At 38.7% G+C, this 17768-nt stretch overlaps 1 protein-coding gene across 1 annotated transcript; it reads right to left on the bottom strand.

Annotated features, from left to right (window-relative positions):
* Window positions 1-11021: 11021 nt before the first annotated feature.
* Window positions 11022-15231, bottom strand: LOC113079871 (G-protein coupled receptor family C group 6 member A-like). Its single transcript, XM_026252094.1, has 6 exons — window positions 14960-15231; window positions 14244-14541; window positions 13179-13937; window positions 12871-13068; window positions 12166-12289; window positions 11022-12064 (listed from the first exon to the last, which is right to left on the bottom strand). Exons 1-6 carry the CDS (start codon window positions 15166-15168, stop codon window positions 11022-11024), a joined length of 2631 nt encoding a protein of 876 aa, XP_026107879.1. The 5' UTR covers window positions 15169-15231.
* Between the last annotated feature and the right edge of the window lie 2537 nt (window positions 15232-17768).

Below are 17768 nucleotides of genomic sequence, written 5' to 3' on the forward strand. Positions count from 1 at the left end.
CGTGGAGTGAGCATGCTTTCGAGGATCGGGATTCCTCAAGGAGATGGAGGCTTCACCCAGGATCAGATCTAATGACTCGGGAGGGAGGAAGTTAATTGTTTGCCACGAGCGAGAACACACACTGTAAGACGTTCTTCTCGCTATCTCACTCCCCCCTGCAGGGATATGCACTGAGATCGCGTTGGCCGGAAGCCAGGCTTACACTCTCCCTCCGGTGAAGATTCTGCCTGTGATGTGCAAAATCATGGAGGAGAGAGCGTCAGTTATACTCGTGGCCCCGAACTGGCCAAATCAGCCCTTGTTCGCGGACCTGAGAGAGTTAGTGATGGCTCCCCCATGGCAAATCCCCCTCAGGCACGACCTGCTGTCTCAGGCGATCGGCACAATATAGCACCCCAGCCCCGAGCTGTGGAACCTTCATGTGTGGCCGCTGCGGGGACCCTAATAAGCGGGACGCTCTGCACTCACTTGTGCTAAACACACTTACAGAGACGCGAGCACCATCAAACATTCGCTGCTACACGCAGAAGTGGGGAGTTTTCACAAAATGGTGCGAGGACATTTATATTGACCCGGGGGCCTGTTCCGTGTCGGATGTTTTGCGCTTTCTACAGCACAGTATGGATAGCGGGAGTTTGAAACCATCCACGCTGAAGGTGTATGTGACCGCTATTGCTGCTTTCGTTTCCCGGTTGACGGGCAAACGATCGGTAAGCACGCTCTGGTAATCAGTTTTCTCAGGGGAGCGAGGAGATTGTGTACTTCATGGCCGCCCTCCGTGCCGCCGTGGGATTTAGCTCTAGTTTTGAGGGCTCTATCTCTACCAATCGAGTCATTAGCTTCGATTGCGGTTAAGGAGCTTCCCGGAAGACTGCCTTGCTTCTTGCTCTCGCCTCGGCGAAGCGCCTTGGAGACTTTTATGAGTTTTTGGTGAACGATATTGCATTGGTTTCGGGCCTGGCAACTGTAATGTCACTCTCCAGCCGAGACCGGGTTTCGTTCCGAAGTCACTCAATACACCGTTTTGTTTCCCTGCCCGCCTTATCTGTTGAGCCGTCAGCCTCGCGTGACGCTGATGCTCAGAGCGCCGAGATCCTGTTAGGGTTTTACGGATGTATATGAATCGCTCGGCCGCCTTGCGTCAGTCGGACCAGCTGTTCGTGTGCTTGGTGGATGTATAAGGGACGTGCTGTTTCTAAACAGAGACTTTCTCACTGGATCGTGGACGCTATCGAATGCCAGGGGAAGGATTATCCCCTCAACATCAGAGCTCATTCTGGAAGCATTTATATTGCGAGGTCAATATAAATGCTTCCTGATGGGCCTGGTCTAGAGGTATGTCTGTCCAGTATTTATGTTTTGCTGCTGGCTTGTCTTCCCAGAACACAATCGCCAAGTTTTACAAGCTGGATGTACCCTCTGTAGCGTCACATGTCCTTTCGGTGAGTTAAGTTTTATTCATTCTGTTATAACCAGCTATACAGTAGTTACCATGGCTGCTAACTCTGTGTTATGGATCATATGGTTTATGCAGTAGTCACCGCAAACGCTGTCTACTCTGTTTAACTCTCATGCTTGAGTGCTTATTGCGTTGTGTCTGCCCTGGTTAGTGCAGACGGCGATTTATTGCTTGAAGTTATGCAAATTTTGTTAGGGTCGGAGCAGATGTCTCATTGGTCTAGTTCCGCCTATCAGATGCAAGCACTCTTAGCGACACGGCCATTGGCTAGAACTGTCCTGCTTTTGTGTGGGGATGATTGACTCCGTTCAGGGCTTATCTTCACTGCTCTCACGGCGGGATTTTATACAGTTCCCATATACGTCTTAGCTGACGTAATGTTGAGTTACCGCCTCGAGAGGGAACGTCTCTGGTTACTATCGTAACCTCGGTTCCCTGAGAGGCGGGAACAAGACATTACGTTAGCCGCCGTGTTCGCTGTTTGATCAGCTGTGCTAACGTTCAGTCGTCATTCTGACATAATTTTCGCGCCCATGCATTTTATACTTCCCGCTGAACTGTCAGTATTTGCAGTATTTTGCCACTCAGGGAACCGAGGTTACGATCGCCATGGAAACAAAGGGTCAGTTAAAATATTTGTAACTTACGCGTGAAAGGGTTTATTTAAAAAAAAATATATTTTTTAAGTAAACAACAATAGCCCAAATTTAGTAAACATTTTTATTGAGACTTAGGGTGACCACCTGCTAATAAGCCGAAGGGGGGACAAGGGGTATGTTTCTGAGGGACGGTGTGGGACACTGTCTTGTGCGGTGGTGCCCCCACCCCATGGGCAGACTCACTGATAGTGGTTTACCTATTTCTAGCACATACCACCTTACATGGTATATTAAAAATGCCCTATTTCCCCTAAACATGTGTAATTGCTGATGTATGCTCATGACAGAATTGACAGATGCACTTCCACTTACGATTTACTTTAGCTATTTTATTTTTCATTACAATTTATTCACTTTAAATAAATTATAATACAAAATTATAGGATTAAAATGAATTGTAGTTGCTCAACACCACAGGAACAGTTAAAAAAAAGTCTAAACTCACAACTCCAGAGGTTCACGGAAGGATGAGGGGGAGGAAGGATGGTGAACTTGCATGTTAGTAAAGGTAGGCACATGAAGAATAAAAAACTGTCTGAAACAGGACACACCTTCTCTTTTTTTTTTTTTGATGGCGGTGCCTCACTTTCTCAATTTATCGAATTGGAAAGCATGCATCTAAAAGTTCCTTCCCAGTGTGTCTGGTATGCATGTGCGTGCACTGTCATGACAACAACGAAATAGTTGACAACCTAGTCAGCAGTTCAACTGAGGGGTGGGTGTGGCAACAGTAGCGTGCTCAAGTCAATTGTCAAGTAATGTTCGTTTGGCTGCCTAGGGCTCGAGGATATAGAGCGACCAACTTTTTTTGAGCAAGCATTGATTATGCGTGACACAGTCTCAATTTGTGGGACGCATGAATTGGGCTTCAAACGCTGTGCGCGCACACGCTACGCGGGACGGGTGGTCACCCTATAGAGACTATAAAAAAGAATTCTGCATCCATTTTTAGGTGGGCGGCACCAGCACACCCTGGCACACCAGACCTGTGGCTACACCACGGAGTTCAACTTATTTAAAAAAAAATGTAATGCCTATGTGGCTGGAGAGTATGACTCCTAACCATAAAGTTGTGGGTTCGAGTTTCGGGCTGGCAATACGCCCTTTACACGCCTCTCAGGAACAAAGTCATGCAACCCCATAATTTCACCGACAAAGAGAATCTATCAGGAAACGAATAAGAAATAAGTCACTGGAAATAGTGCAATCATAAAACGAACATGATAAAATCGGCCGCGTTTGTTTGCATGCAATTGTTAAATATTTAAATCCAAAAGCATCAGTGTTTTACGATAAAGTGATATGAACATATGAACATAATCTGCTTATGCAGGCGAGTCTGTATTTGTTTATTTGTAGTCATAGTAGCCAATTATGCTACATCACATTTAGAAAGAATGATAATTTCTATATTTTTATAAAAGCTCCCGATGAAAAACCATTATTATATTTTTATAACATAGGCTACGCTGAGCTAAACTCTTGAACCAAGACTTATGACAGATAAAATATGTTACTAAATAAATACACAATTGTGATAGAAAATAAGAAGCTGACATCTGATTTCTTCAAGTGGTCGTATTTTCTGTGTTTACTATGGTAACGTTAATGCCTAGCATGCATATTGCATTGCTTATAAATATTTCTGCCTTGTATGGTTATTATAATACACATCGGATCAAGTTATTTCAAACACTCGCTGCTGACTGAAAGTGAGTTTTGAGCTCAACCAGTAGTTTAGCCAGAAAAGAGACTCTGGGTGTGAAAATCTGGGTGTGCCACATTTATTGTCAGATTACTGTGCAAAAGCATTAAGCCTAACCATAACCATGCCCCACATAACCATAAACCTACATAAAATAATATAGCTGCAAGCAGCAATACGGGGCCAAGCCCTGCAAGGCACACTGAGGCACAGCAAGCAGACCAAGTATGGCACACAAGAAACATCTTCATCAGGTGTAACGTTAGGTTTTTTGCTAAAAAAAAATTAAGAAGGGAGCTCTGCGACATATTGCTGGCTAGGAATGTGCAATCAAAATTTCTCTGTTTAAATGCGCGGCAAAGATCTCTGGGGAGCTGCTGGGGTCACAGTCAGCTGCTGTTTGATGATTGATTGGCAGTCTGAATGTCGGCAGATATTTTTTTTATAGAAAATAATTTAAAAAGTAAGTTACATTTTAACATTTTGAGCATTATTGCACCATATATTGGATTCTTATTTCTGTGCCCCTGAGAGTATGATTTAGAATGTTCAGTGGCACCACAGAACAGCCAGAGACGGACGCGCTCAGCGCTTCTCATATATCACAACTAATATGCAGTGTTTTCAACCACACAATGTTTATTTTAGGTTTCATACATTTGAATATACATAATCATTAGTAAAACAATACATTGGTGGTTTGTAAAATACACACCGATGTTTATGGAAGCAGCAAAAACTATCTATCAGCCTAGTCAGCAGTTCAACTGAGGGGTGGGTGTGGCAACAGTAGCGTGCTCAAGTCAACTGTCAAGTAATGTTCGTTTGGCTGCCAGGGGCTCGAGGATATAGAGCGACCAACTTTCAGCCTAGTCAGCAGTTCAACTGAGGGGTGGGTGTGGCAACAGTAGCGTGCTCAAGTCAACTGTCAAGTAATGTTCGTTTGGCTGCCTGGGGCTCGAGGATATAGAGCGACCAACTTTTTTGAGCAAGCATTGATTATGCGTGACACAGTCTCAATTTGTGGGAGACGCATGAATTGGGCTTTAAACGCTGTGCGCGCACGCGCTATGCAGGACGAGTGGTCACCCTATTGAGACTATAAATAATAATTCTGCATCCATTTTTAGGTGTTCCAGCTGCCACTGTGGGTGGCACCAGCACACCCTGGCACACCTGTGGCTACGCCACTGAGCTCAACTTATTTAAAAAAGTTTTAATGCCTATGTGGCTGGAGAGTTTGACTCCTAACCATAAAGTTGTGGGTTCGAGTTTCGGGCTGGCAATACCACAGCTGAGGTGCCCTTGAGCAAGGCACTGAACCCCCAACTGCTCCCCAGGCGCCACTGCATAAATGGGTGCCCATTGATCCGGGTGTGTGTTCACTGCTGTGTGTGTGCACTTTGGATGGGTTAAATGCAGAGCACAATTTCTGAGTATGGGTCACCATACTTGGCTGTATGTCAGCTAGCCCGCTTTGGCCCAAGGTTTATGTTGGGCCAAAAAACCCTGGCTGTTGGCCCCAAGGAAGCACCAACGAAGCGTGAACAAGCACCGGAGGTGACAATGGAAATGTGACTGGACCTGGCACGCACTAGCATGCCCGCTTTTGGGCCGACAGTGGAAATGCGGCTAATGATTACTCAGCCCCCCTAACATCCAACTTTTAAAATCTGGCAAAAGCTGGCCCAGGGGTAGAGAGAAAGCTTTCAGGACCAGCATCAAGTACCACAGTGGCACCAAAATTGGGTATGGTGGATGTAATCTCCTTGCAAGAGCAAGTGCTCTTCTGCCATACAGTCTTCATTTGTATCTGCTTGGAAATCGTCACTGTTAATTTTGTGTCACCATACTTACTTGTGCAACTACTCATGTTACCTTTTAATAGGGAAAACATGGAAGTGTTTGGTAGCTTCTACTTGCAAAGAGTGAGGGACGGTCAGCAGGCCTGAGTGAGTGGCGGCCGGCAGTTAGAGTGAGGAACGGGCGGCGGATTTAGCTCTAGGGGTGATGAAACAGACATTGTCCTCTTTTGGAAGGCCAAACAAAGTAGTTTCGCTTTCACAGTGAAACAAACAGCATCTCCACCCACGGCGGCAGCGCCAACAACAATACTACAATGAGAATAAAAGTTACGCCTTCTTTCTTTGGGTGAACACAATTATTTGTTTTATATAAATGTTAAACTTCCATGTAACATAAAGCCCCAAAATAAACTATTTTTAAATATTTACCAGGAAAAAAGACAAACGTCAGACCAGGGCCATTTGATTCATAACATTTGAATCACTCTCTGTCATAGTTTTCTAAACAAGGAATTTGCACGCAAGTGTGACTTGCAAGACGTCAACTAAACATTAGTCATAGGCCTACATCTTTCTTCAAGTTCACAGGAACAGATAGATCTTCATCAATTGTTGTGCACTGATAAAGGAATACCTAGTAAGTTTTCACATATGTGGGCTTGGAACACTACAGTAAAGGGTAGACACCTAATTTACAGGTTTTGCTATTTCCAGTAAAGATGAATTGCAATGCTATGCCATGACATTTATAATATGAAGTAATGACACAGATTGAGAAGGGACTTTTTTCTAAAGAAAGTAAGATCTATATATAAATGGCTGCCCACTGCTCCGGGTGTGTGTTCACAGTGTTTGTGTGTGTGTGTTCACTGCTCTGTGTGTGTGCACTTCGGATGGGTTAAATGCAGAGCACAAATTCTGAGTATGGGTCACCATACTTGGCTGAATGTCACGTCACTGTCACTTTCATATGCTTATAAACAGCCTTATAATTAACAGAGTGGAATAATCACGGCTGATACTAAGACATGCAAACATAAATGAAAACCAAACTGGACGCGAGAACAGCTATACATTAAGGATTTAATAAACATTTTTTGGAATTAGGATAACATCCAAACTAAAGCCGATACCTTTTTAAAAGCTCATTATCCTCAAATGTTTCTTAAATGTTTTTTCATGTTTATATTCCGAGGCAGATTGCTGGCAACAGCCATTTTAGGATAGTTCAGATTTTTTCTTAGTGACTAAGGAGTCCTCTTCACTACTCCTAACTTTTCACAGATTCAGGAGCAAGTTTAAGTGGTAAAATGCTTTGTGAAAATACTCTTAGAACAAACATTTAGAAAGCCTGAATTTAGAGCTGACACGCCCATTATTTTTAAGATTTTCTCCTAAATTGGCAGGTTATGAGCTACTTTTAGCATGAGCGCCTCATTTTTAAAATGTTAAGTAGAACACTTTTTGATGTAAGCAGTCACTGTTTCTGTATATATACTGAAACAGTGACTGCTTACATCAAAATGTTCATTGATGATGTAACAGTCACCAGGAACATCACCACATGTGCCAACCAGAAGTCATGGATGACAGTAGAGGTTCGTGGACTGCTAAAGAGCTGTTATGACGCGACAAAGCAGTCCTCAAAACAGCAAGAGCCAACCTGTCCCCTAAGCAAAATGATTGAATGCGCAAAAAAAACAATAATCTCTTCACTGACAGCAAGGACACATGGAGTCTCTGGCAAGCTATTCAGACCATCACAGACTACATGCCCCTGACACAGGCCTGTGATGATGACACATCCCTCCCAGAAGCACTCAATGAGTTTTATGCACGGTGTGAAATGAAGAATGACAAACCTGCACAAAAACTACCCAAACCTCCCAAGACCAGGCGCTCTGTCTGTCTCCAGTCAATGTAAGGAAGGCCCCATCTAGGATTAACCCATGCTGCAGGTCCTGACAACATACCAGGCTGGGTACTGAATTACTGTGCTGAGCAGCTGACAGATGTTCACAGACATCTTTAACACCTCACTAAGCCAAGCAGTTGTCCCCACATGTATCAAGCCCACCACCATCACCATCACTCCAGTAAAAAAGAAGTTACCTGTGCCCTGCCTGAATGACTATTGTACCATAGCACTGACCCCAATCATGATGAAGTGCTTTGATAAGTTAGTCATGCATGATATCAAATCAAATCTCTCCAAAACATTCCAGTTTGCATACCATCCAAACCGCTTCACGGACGATGCCATTTCCTCCACCCTCCACCTGACCCTTAGTGAAAACAAAGACTCTTATGTTATTATGTTAAAGCTGCGGTAGGGAACTTTTGACGCTCTAGCGGTTAATAAACAGAACTGCTTGCGTCTTGCGGAAGAACATCGTAGCCGGAACTACTTCTCTCTGTTTATGTCTATGAAGAATCACAAAGGTACTGGGTTACTTCGCCGCGGTACCCCCGAAGCAATCTAAAATAGTCCGAATATAAAAACACTTATTATAGGTGCACCCTAGTGATTCAGGACAAGCTAAAAACACATTTTGAACACAAACAAAGTTACGGACCGCAGCTCTGATTGGTTATTTTTTTTACCGGGAGCGATGGAGTTTCTGCAAATGGCAATAGGACCACTGGGAGGAGCCAGAGGAGCTTGATTTTTTTCACAGATTATCTGTCTCATATTTTACTGTCAGGACATAATGACAGGTTTAATAAATATGTAAAAAATATTTTTTTTACAAAAGTTCCCTACAGCACCTTTAAGGACTTGTATAGTCTGTCTTAGGTTACGTGTATGTATAGTAAACTATTTATGGTATGTATAGTTAGATAATGTATAGTTAAAGACATTATAGTTTTATTAAATTAGCTGTGTAGGTCTAAACAATTTTCTTATGTCTAGTGTTGAATGTTTATATATATGTTTATTTAAGGAGCACTGTGGTCCTGAAAGACATTAAATTTAATTCAAACGTCCACACATGTAGTGGAATGACAATAAAGCTCGACTTGACTCTATATTTTATATATATATATATATATATATATATATATATATGTAGATAGATAGATATTTTATAACAGGCATTCAGCTTTGCTAAGGAAGACTGTGAACCAAAATATATAATTACCTTTACCAGTTTATGACTGATACAAGAAAACCCCTCATTTAGAAAAAATAATTATTTAATAATTATTTAAAACTGTATCAACATAATTTGATAAGTTCCCATTGTGCACTGCTCTTTTATCTCGGTAGAGTTAAGACTTCATTTGCTTATGTACATATAACTACAAATATACCCTGTGACCATTTCACATATTCTAGAATATTGTGCATGTACATAATCTCAATCATGTCAACAAATATTTGACAAGAGATTATAAGCAGCACTATCTTCCAACAACATTAGCATCCTGAGCATGAATTTCAGTGTAACTTTATCTAAACCTTTGAGTAAATACTATTTTTGTGTTGAGTTGTGTTGAGAAATATTTCCATCCAGGTGACAAAACTGGACATGCTAGTTCATAGAGGGGAATACCACAAAACAACAACTGAAGACTGCATGCCACAGGCAATAATGACTCCACTGTCTGCTTTTGTGGCTGTGATAATTACATTTCTCACGGGGTAAAAATAAAGAATTGATTCATCATTTGTCACATTTTAAGAACAGCAGCATTATTGCATATTTGCGCCCGTTTCACAAATTTCAAGTAAGACCTTTCTTACACTGGGTGACATTTGATATTGAAGCCTGTAATATTATGCTCAGGGTGACAGATAATAGGTAAACCTAAACATTTAGCATTTACACAAACCTTCACAGAGAAAGACATACAAATACATGTATATTCAAAGTGAGCTACCACTGAATTTTACACTTCAAATTAACGCTGCATAACAACATCTTGTTTTATGTAACCGAAATCCTTAGCTGAGATCCTAATCCTTAGTGCCAAGTTACACAATTACTAAGCATTTTAGTGATTGAGTGCATAGTGATTTCAGCATGACATAAGAAACATGATCTATTTCCCTGTCTGGGATGAGAGTTTGTGGCTCTTGTCAATCCACAAGCTTCTGGCATTATGTTTCTCTAGTATCTGTGATGTGTTAGGCCTCTAGCCAAGAGAGATACTGTCATACAAAAGAGAAAAAAGAAGAGCAAACAGAAAAGACAGTTTCATTCTCCACAGGATATGGAAGATGTTGATTGTAAATTTACTGGAAAAGTCCCAGCTTCTAGAACGTTAATTTTAATAAAGTAAACCATTTTCAAGGATCCCCCCCATTGTAGATATGCAAAATTAAATGGGTAAACGTTGCATTAGTTAATGCATTGAGCTGTGAAATCAATATTAGCTTGACAACATTTAATTATCTATAATGCTTATTTCATACAAATTAATTTCAGTATCTTTTTATTATTAATAATTTTTAACAGTAAATATTCATAATAGATGTTCATGTCAGAAGAATAACTGTTTATTGGTTGTGATAATGTAATAGTTTGTGTTGACAAACTAAACATTATTGTAAACATTATTGCTACAATTAAAAAATTTATACACAGTACACAAAAATATATAATAGTACAAATACTAACATATGTATTTATTTGTTTTCCACAATTAAAGGAAAGTATTAATCATTTAGATTAAGCATCATAAAGTTTGGCCTTTCTTACAGATCTTAAAAGGGACATTGGATGAAATTTTACCTTTTGTACATTTTCCCCCCATTTAATTAAAGGGATGGTTCACCCAAAAATTTAAATTTGTGTTCTTTATATATATATATATATATATATATATATATATATATATATATATATATATATATATATATATATATATATATATATATAAAGAACACAAATTTAAATTTTTATATATATTGGATGTGATTCTCATCCACATTATAAGACTGCTAGACTGCAACAATTTGAATAAAATATCTTTGTGTTCTACTGAAGAAACAAAGTCACCTACATCTTGGATGCCCTGGGGGTAAGCAGATAAACATCAAATTTTCATTTTTGAGTGAACTATCCCTTTAAGTTTCAAGACATGACCCATGGAAGAGAGGGGTGAGGTAAGCAGTAGCTCATTATCATTTAAAGAAACGGGTCGCTGTGAAGAGAGCTGATTTTGACCAGGTAAAAAGGGTGTTTTTTTACATGACCTTTGAACAATTGGAACCAAAGTATGTTACGGATATTTTATGAAGGCCCTAAAGAATCATACCAACTTGTGGAAATGGGCATATATGATGTCCCCTTTAAAAGATAATTGTATGTAAAAATAAATAAACAACAACAACAAAAACAAAAACAAAATAAGTCTATTGAAGTTTCATGTTTCATGTTCATATTTTAAGCCACATTTTCTATTTTTGGTACAGAAACTTGTTTCTCCTCAGTCACAAGTGATGGATTGGAAATGACGTAGACTGAATTCTCTGTTTTTCTTTGTGGATCAATTCCAGTCAAGCCCCTGATGTTCTCGGCACTCTTTTTGGCATATTCATAAACACTGTTCAGGAATGCATCTTTGGTGTTTTGCTCCTTTTTGAAAATAATTATGTAACACTTTGGCAAAAAGTGGCAGCTCAGGATCCCGTAGTTTGAAATGAGAATAACAACCACCTCCACAGCCGGTACATATTTGCCATGGATTGTGATGTACACTGGGATGAATATGACCCAGGCCATGAGGTAGATTAGCATACCGAATGTGATGAACTTGGCCTCGTTATACTTCTGCGGAAGTTTTCTGCCTTTATAAGCAAATGTGAAACATATCAGCGCCAACAAAGCTATGTAACCCAGCATTAACCCAAACATCACATCTGAGCCCTCTTTGCATTCCAGGAGAATGGATTTGGCCTGCACCTCTTTGCCTTTAAATGGCATGTGCAAGGTCAGCCAAATAGTGCAAATGGTGACTTGGAGCCCCATGCAGATGCAGATGATCACATACGGCTTGTAGAGCTTGCGAAGAAGCTCCTTCAGGTCTAGGTTCATCTGGAATGCCAGAAGGATCTTTAAGGACTTCACCAAGATGCATGAAACACACAGCGTGAAGCTCAGGCCAAAGATGACCTGCCTCACCATACATGTCTCATTGCTTGGTTCACCCACAAAGAAAATTACACTGACAAAACTACCCAGCAGGGAAAAAAGTATCAGATGACAAAGCGGCCCGCCTGCAGCCTTTACCACCAGAGAGTCCCTTTGCCAGAAGAACAGTGCAAACACTGAGAAGAGGAGGAGGATCCCGAAGGCAGTCAGCATCAACAGAATGATAGCGAACACACAATTCCACTCAAAGAACTCATTAGGCTTGGGAAGACATTCTGAGCTATTAGTGCTTGACCACGTATTCTCAGTGTCGCACATGGAACATGCATCTGCATCTGAAAGAAAAAAACATTGTATTTATTGACTGCTGGAATAAAATTTGAAATGAAGATCAGAGATTTTCATCTTTAGTGTAAAGTGGCACCAAGGAATCTACCTGTGTGGTTGGAGTATTGGTTTTCCCCACAGACGAGACACTCATAACAACAAGTGTGCTGACCCTCTGCTGTTTTTCTATACTCCCCTGGCTGACAGCTGTCTGAACACTTAGATACCACGTTCTGAGAAGAAATTAGTGGAAAATTGTTTTAGAGAAGGCTTTATAAAACTTTTAAATAAACTATAAAAAAAATGCATGGTTTGTGCATGAAATGTTAAAAATAATAATAATAATAATAATAATTAGGGATGCACCAATACCAATTTTTCCAGAACGATTCCGATACAGATACTTTTATTTTTGGTACTTGCTGATACCAATACCTGTATTTTTATTACATTTGTAAATTTAAAAAATATTGGGTCCAGAAACCTAAAGAATATGAATCATGTAATTTGGATTCATTTAGCAAATTGATATTTCCTTCAATTTTTTTTTTTTTCACACTCAGTCATGTCTGGTAAAATGTATTGTTCAAGATTTTGTTATACTCTACTGTCCATTTTACTGTTCTATCGTTTGTCATCTTTAATTTAATAGTGCATTAGCAGCGGCACAGTAATCACAAGATATTTTCCTGTAATAATGTAGGGATCTTTTAACAACAATGAGCATATTTTCTGAAATATAAGTTTGCATTTTCTTATAATTATTGTGCCAATTCAATTCAATTAAACATGACAATTAATGAGAACACATTACCTCAATATCACTTAGATTTTTCCTAGTGAAAGTAAAACTGCTGTTAGATGGATAGTATTCTGCGATTATGTCACGTTCCTCAGATTCATGTTCCTCCCATAGGCAGACATCATAGCCCAAATTGATGTCGCCGTTTGCATCAAAATTGTATATTTCTCCTTCTTTCTCAAAAGTGATGTTCCTCAACTGTTTTAAGAGCTGAAACACAAACATGCAATGACTTTTAGGATTTCGATTGTGACAAGTAAAAAAAAAAAATAATTTTTTTGATTTTGACAGCAAGTGTCTCATATAGTGTGGTAAAATACCTCCCAGGGCTGGATAGCTGTAGTGGTCTTGCATTGTTTTTTTACACATAGTTCAGCCACAGCATTAGCAATAGCACTGACTGCCATCTGAACACTGAAGACCATGTCCAAATCTTTGTTTTTGATCAGGTTCTGTATTGCATTTGTAGCATTTCCTATATCAGGCTGTTTAAAAAATTCTTCCAGGAATGGATTTTTCAGCTCAGCTTCACTTTCAAACTGGAGATTCGTTAGGTATTGATGAAAAGTTGTAACATTTCCACTCTTGAAGGTGAAGCCCAATACATTCCCTATATCAGAGAGGTTAACGTCTTTCAAGATATGTTTAGCTGTTGACCAGTTATCACTGGCCACCCATATCTTATTTGAAACATTCCTACTATGCAGGCCCTGAAATAGCAACATCATTTGGGATGCTTTAGCAAATGAGATCACCACATTAACCTTGGTATTTTTTTCAATGATGTCCACAGTGTTGTTGATTTGGATGTTTAATTTTTGTTCATCTCCTAGTGAGTCTGATAGGATTGCCTTAAAGGCCACACAAATTCCCTCGGTTTCAGTGTTCTTAACAAAACTTTCCATAGCAGAACGCCCATAGTCTCCATCTGTAATGATAATGCCAACCCAGGTCCATTTATTGTCCTTCAGAAGTTTTACCATGGCATGGGTTTGGTACTCATCATTGGGGACAGTCCTCATGAAAGCAGGGAAACGACTTTTGTCACTCAGAATCGTAGCTGTAGATGCATAACTTATCTGCACAACAGATGAACAGACAGCAATTAAAGTTAAAAACTCTTAAAAATTAATGTTTTTTATTGCTATCTATAGCTCCATGAAAAAAATCAAAAATTCATTAAATCTTTCCATTGGACAAAACATTCTTTATAGTTGAACAAAAGTTATTTTAAAATGTTCTTCACACAAAGGAAAATAAATGTTCTTTTAAGAACTGTTTAATGTAAGGTTTTTGAGGAACCAAAAATGATTATTCTATGGCATTGCTGCAAAACCACGCTTTTGGAACCTTTATTTTTATGAATTACTTCATGGTTAACTTACCTGTGGAATAAACTGAAGGTTGAGTTCCCTGGCAACTGCGATGGAGATCTCAGAAGAAGAGGGCCCAATTACTGCCATTATCGGCTGGACTGGATGAGAAGAGTTTGTTAGTGAGTCACAGTCTGAGAACGGCCGTGTGAGATCTTGGACGGCCCAAAGTGCAGTCGTGACATCAGAACATGTGTCATAGATGCGGTATCCAAGAGTAATGTTCAAACTGCTCAACATGGGTGACCCGTTTGCCATTTCCACAGCATGAATCATAGCTAGAGCCTGATTTAGACCTTTTGTGTAGAATCTAAAGAGACACAATAAGACTTAAAAACAATACTAAATAATTACCTAAATGTTATGATAAATAATTTAGCATTTCATTCAGTAATTATAAATATTAATAACTATAAATATATATATATATATATATATCAACTGTAAAAACTATTATTAAATTAAACATTAAAACACCAGCAATATGTCACTGAAACCCTTCTGCCCAAATTTTGAATCTAACTGTAACTTTTCACTGTAAAATAAAAATTATATTTTTTTACCCTGCAAATCAAAATGTTACTGTATAGTGCCCGTAAATGACCAATTAACAAATATTTAATATCCAACATGAATAAATTCACTAAATTATCCAATGACGAAAAAAAAAAAGATCAGTGTTTTTTTTGGTGTGACCTTCATGACTATTCTTCACAATGAACTCTCACCTGCTGCAGTTTGGACGCTGATGAGTAGAGAAGCTGTCTAAGCCAGTATTGTTCACTGCCTCCACTGCCTCGTGGATGGGGAAAAGACCTCCAATGATGATGTCTCCATGGGCCATGGCTCCTTGGTGGCTGAATTGTGGTAGAGAAGCTTCTGTGACCCCTACCAGCACGGACAACATGAGTAAGAAGCTCAAATTCAAACAAGCCATCACTGCTTTAGACTGTTTCCCTGAGTTCACCTGGACGACTGACAGTTGTGCTCTCACACATCTTTGTTTATAATTCACATACGGCTTATAATACACATATGAAAGTAAAACACACACCTCCCAAACTTTTTTTAGGTTCCTCCCCCACCCTCCAGACTTGGATAAATCTTCCTGTAAAACAGGTGAAACATAACCGGTGCAAAAAAATTTCCTTAACAAAAGAACACTCAAGGTCACCAGTTGTTTCTTAATATAGATTTGGTAATGCATATACAGAAACGAAAATCATCTGTACCAGGGATATTATAAATAACTAAAACTGAAACCATAAAAAGGTTTTTCCTTACTTGACATAAGCATTCAAACACAGAAAACACAGCAACTCAAACACAGAAAAAAAAATAATCATCATATTTTATTTCAGCTATTTGCAAAGGAAACATCTAGTATTTTCTTTCATTTTGATTTGATGACTAAAATAAACTAAAGCTGAAATAAAATGTATTTATAGAACTATATAGAGGTTATTTTATAGATATAGTTAGATACTATAGATATGTGTATAGAAATATAAGGTTAAAAAAACTAAATTACTAAGGTAAGGACATCGTGTAAACTTAAAATGGAAAATAAAATTAAAAAAATTACATAAATTCTAAATATTAATTAAAACTATAATAGTATCGCTTTTAGATGCTATATGGTATCTATTTTAGTATGATACTAAAATTACACTGATCTAATTGATGCTGATCAATGACAAAGTGAAATGTTAAGAAATGCAGCAATATTAACCATTCATCTCTCTATACGAAAACACCACGAAGCGCTGTGCAAATGGTTTGTTTACGCCACCTTGTGGTGAGAGGGCACATGTTAAACTTTGTTTTTATCAATGCACAGATAATTTCATAGCATGATTTTATGCTTTCATTTTTTTTTTTTTTTTTATAATGTCTCTCAATGGGTTATTGGTCAACTGCAGTTTTTCAGTCACCGTTGGTCAAGGAACCAGTGCTACTTTCACGTCTCTCGTATCACTCCGCGGTAAATAATCACAGGTTTCGAGACTTTAAGCCAAAATAAAAGGTTTAACTGGACACTCTTGAGCGTCTATACATTTGTTAAACGAAGAAAACGAAAAGATGGTTCGGAAGACCAAGAAACTCTTGAGAGACAGAGAAGAAGAAAAGAAGCTGGAGAAGACGTTTCAATCAGGCTAAATAAGTTGTATGCCTATAGATCAAGCGGATTGGTTTGAAGAGTAATAATAATAATAATATATTATAGTGTTTATCTTGTAACTAGGCTAATTGTTTCCAACAATGTAAAGGACTATTTTTTCTAGGTGAAAGCTTTATAGTGTAATCTACAAGAAAGCTCAAATAATTACATCTCAGATGATGTTTCAATAAGCAGCTGTGTAATGTACAGCCAGTTGGTCGTTATCATAAAAAGTTTACAGTGGGTGGTGTGGGGTAGACTGTGAAGAGAAGGATGAAGAGCTGAAAGAAAAAGAGGAAGAGAGTTTGAGACGTTGCCTTCCTTGTTTACAAAGTTGTGCAAACCTAATAACCAAAAAGAGACCTAGAGAAGTGAAACAGGCTATCAGACCACTGGTGCCTTACTCATATTGTCTAAGACGTTTTTCATAGTTCCAGCTCCTTTTTGTTTGTGTGCTAATCAAAAAAGAAAAACATTACTGAGCTGAGATTTGTTGAATCAGACCAGACCAAAGTTTTTATCCTCAGTGTCTGTAGTGATACCTCTATTGTACAGTTATTTCTCCTAGCTTGGAAAGCCTACAGAAGGTAAAAGACTGGAGGCGCAAATTAAAGGTTTCATAGTAAAACTTTATCTGAAATTAAACCATAACCATACCAGAAACTGTAAATGATGTAATATGTTTAATATTATATTCTTACAATCTTAAAACAAGCATCGTAGAATGAAGAGACATCTTAAACTGGCATATTCAAGATGGACAGCAGCTTTATTACAAATGTATTAGATCTCTAAAGATCTGGTACAAAGCATGGAGATCAGGAGGAAGGAAATATAGGGAATGAAAATCAAAAACAAATACCTGGCCATCTGATTGCAAAATCATTTTGAGTTTCCGGACTTGCAAATAAAATGACTAGACTTACATACCAGCTAGACACTTAAGATATGAGGACATCGCTGATCAACAGAAGCTGAAATGATTGCACTAGACAGAAACAGTTGTTCAGAAACTCCAGTCAAGTTATTGGATTTAAAAATTATTTGATAATCATTGTAAATTCACAAAAGAGAGGAACATTTGTGGTCCTCTGGAAAATGAAAAGGACAGAAGAAACGTAAATAGCAAATTTTTTCTAATATTTAGTTAAAATTAAAAGCACTGGAAAGGCTCCATTACAATCTTAATCAGCTCCACAGCTGGACTTTTCAAAGGCCTGTTCTCAAGACAGCAGAAAAAAACAAATGACTCAGTGAATCAGTCTTACAAATGAGATAAATAGTCTAAAATGTTATCAAGTTGCTGATCACTATGAAATAGTCTTTGCCTAATATTTAACAGATGAATCTTTCAGTAAAGGGAGTTAAAAGTGCAT

Source organism: Carassius auratus, unplaced genomic scaffold (genome assembly GCF_003368295.1).
Source record: "Carassius auratus strain Wakin unplaced genomic scaffold, ASM336829v1 scaf_tig00029622, whole genome shotgun sequence".
NCBI classification, from domain to species: Eukaryota; Metazoa; Chordata; class Actinopteri; order Cypriniformes; family Cyprinidae; genus Carassius; species Carassius auratus.

Bases quoted from the DNA above. Each gene is read 5' to 3' on its own strand.
- LOC113079871 (XM_026252094.1), bottom strand. From the start codon at position 15,168: ATGGCTTGTTTGAATTTGAGCTTCTTACTCATGTTGTCCGTGCTGGTA. The intron at 13,938-14,243 runs GTAAGTTAACCA...TCTGTTGTGCAG, and splicing joins ACCTTCAGTTTATTCCACAG to ATAAGTTATGCATCTACAGC. The intron at 13,069-13,178 runs GTATTTTACCAC...TTTGTGTTTCAG, and splicing joins CAGCTATCCAGCCCTGGGAG to CTCTTAAAACAGTTGAGGAA.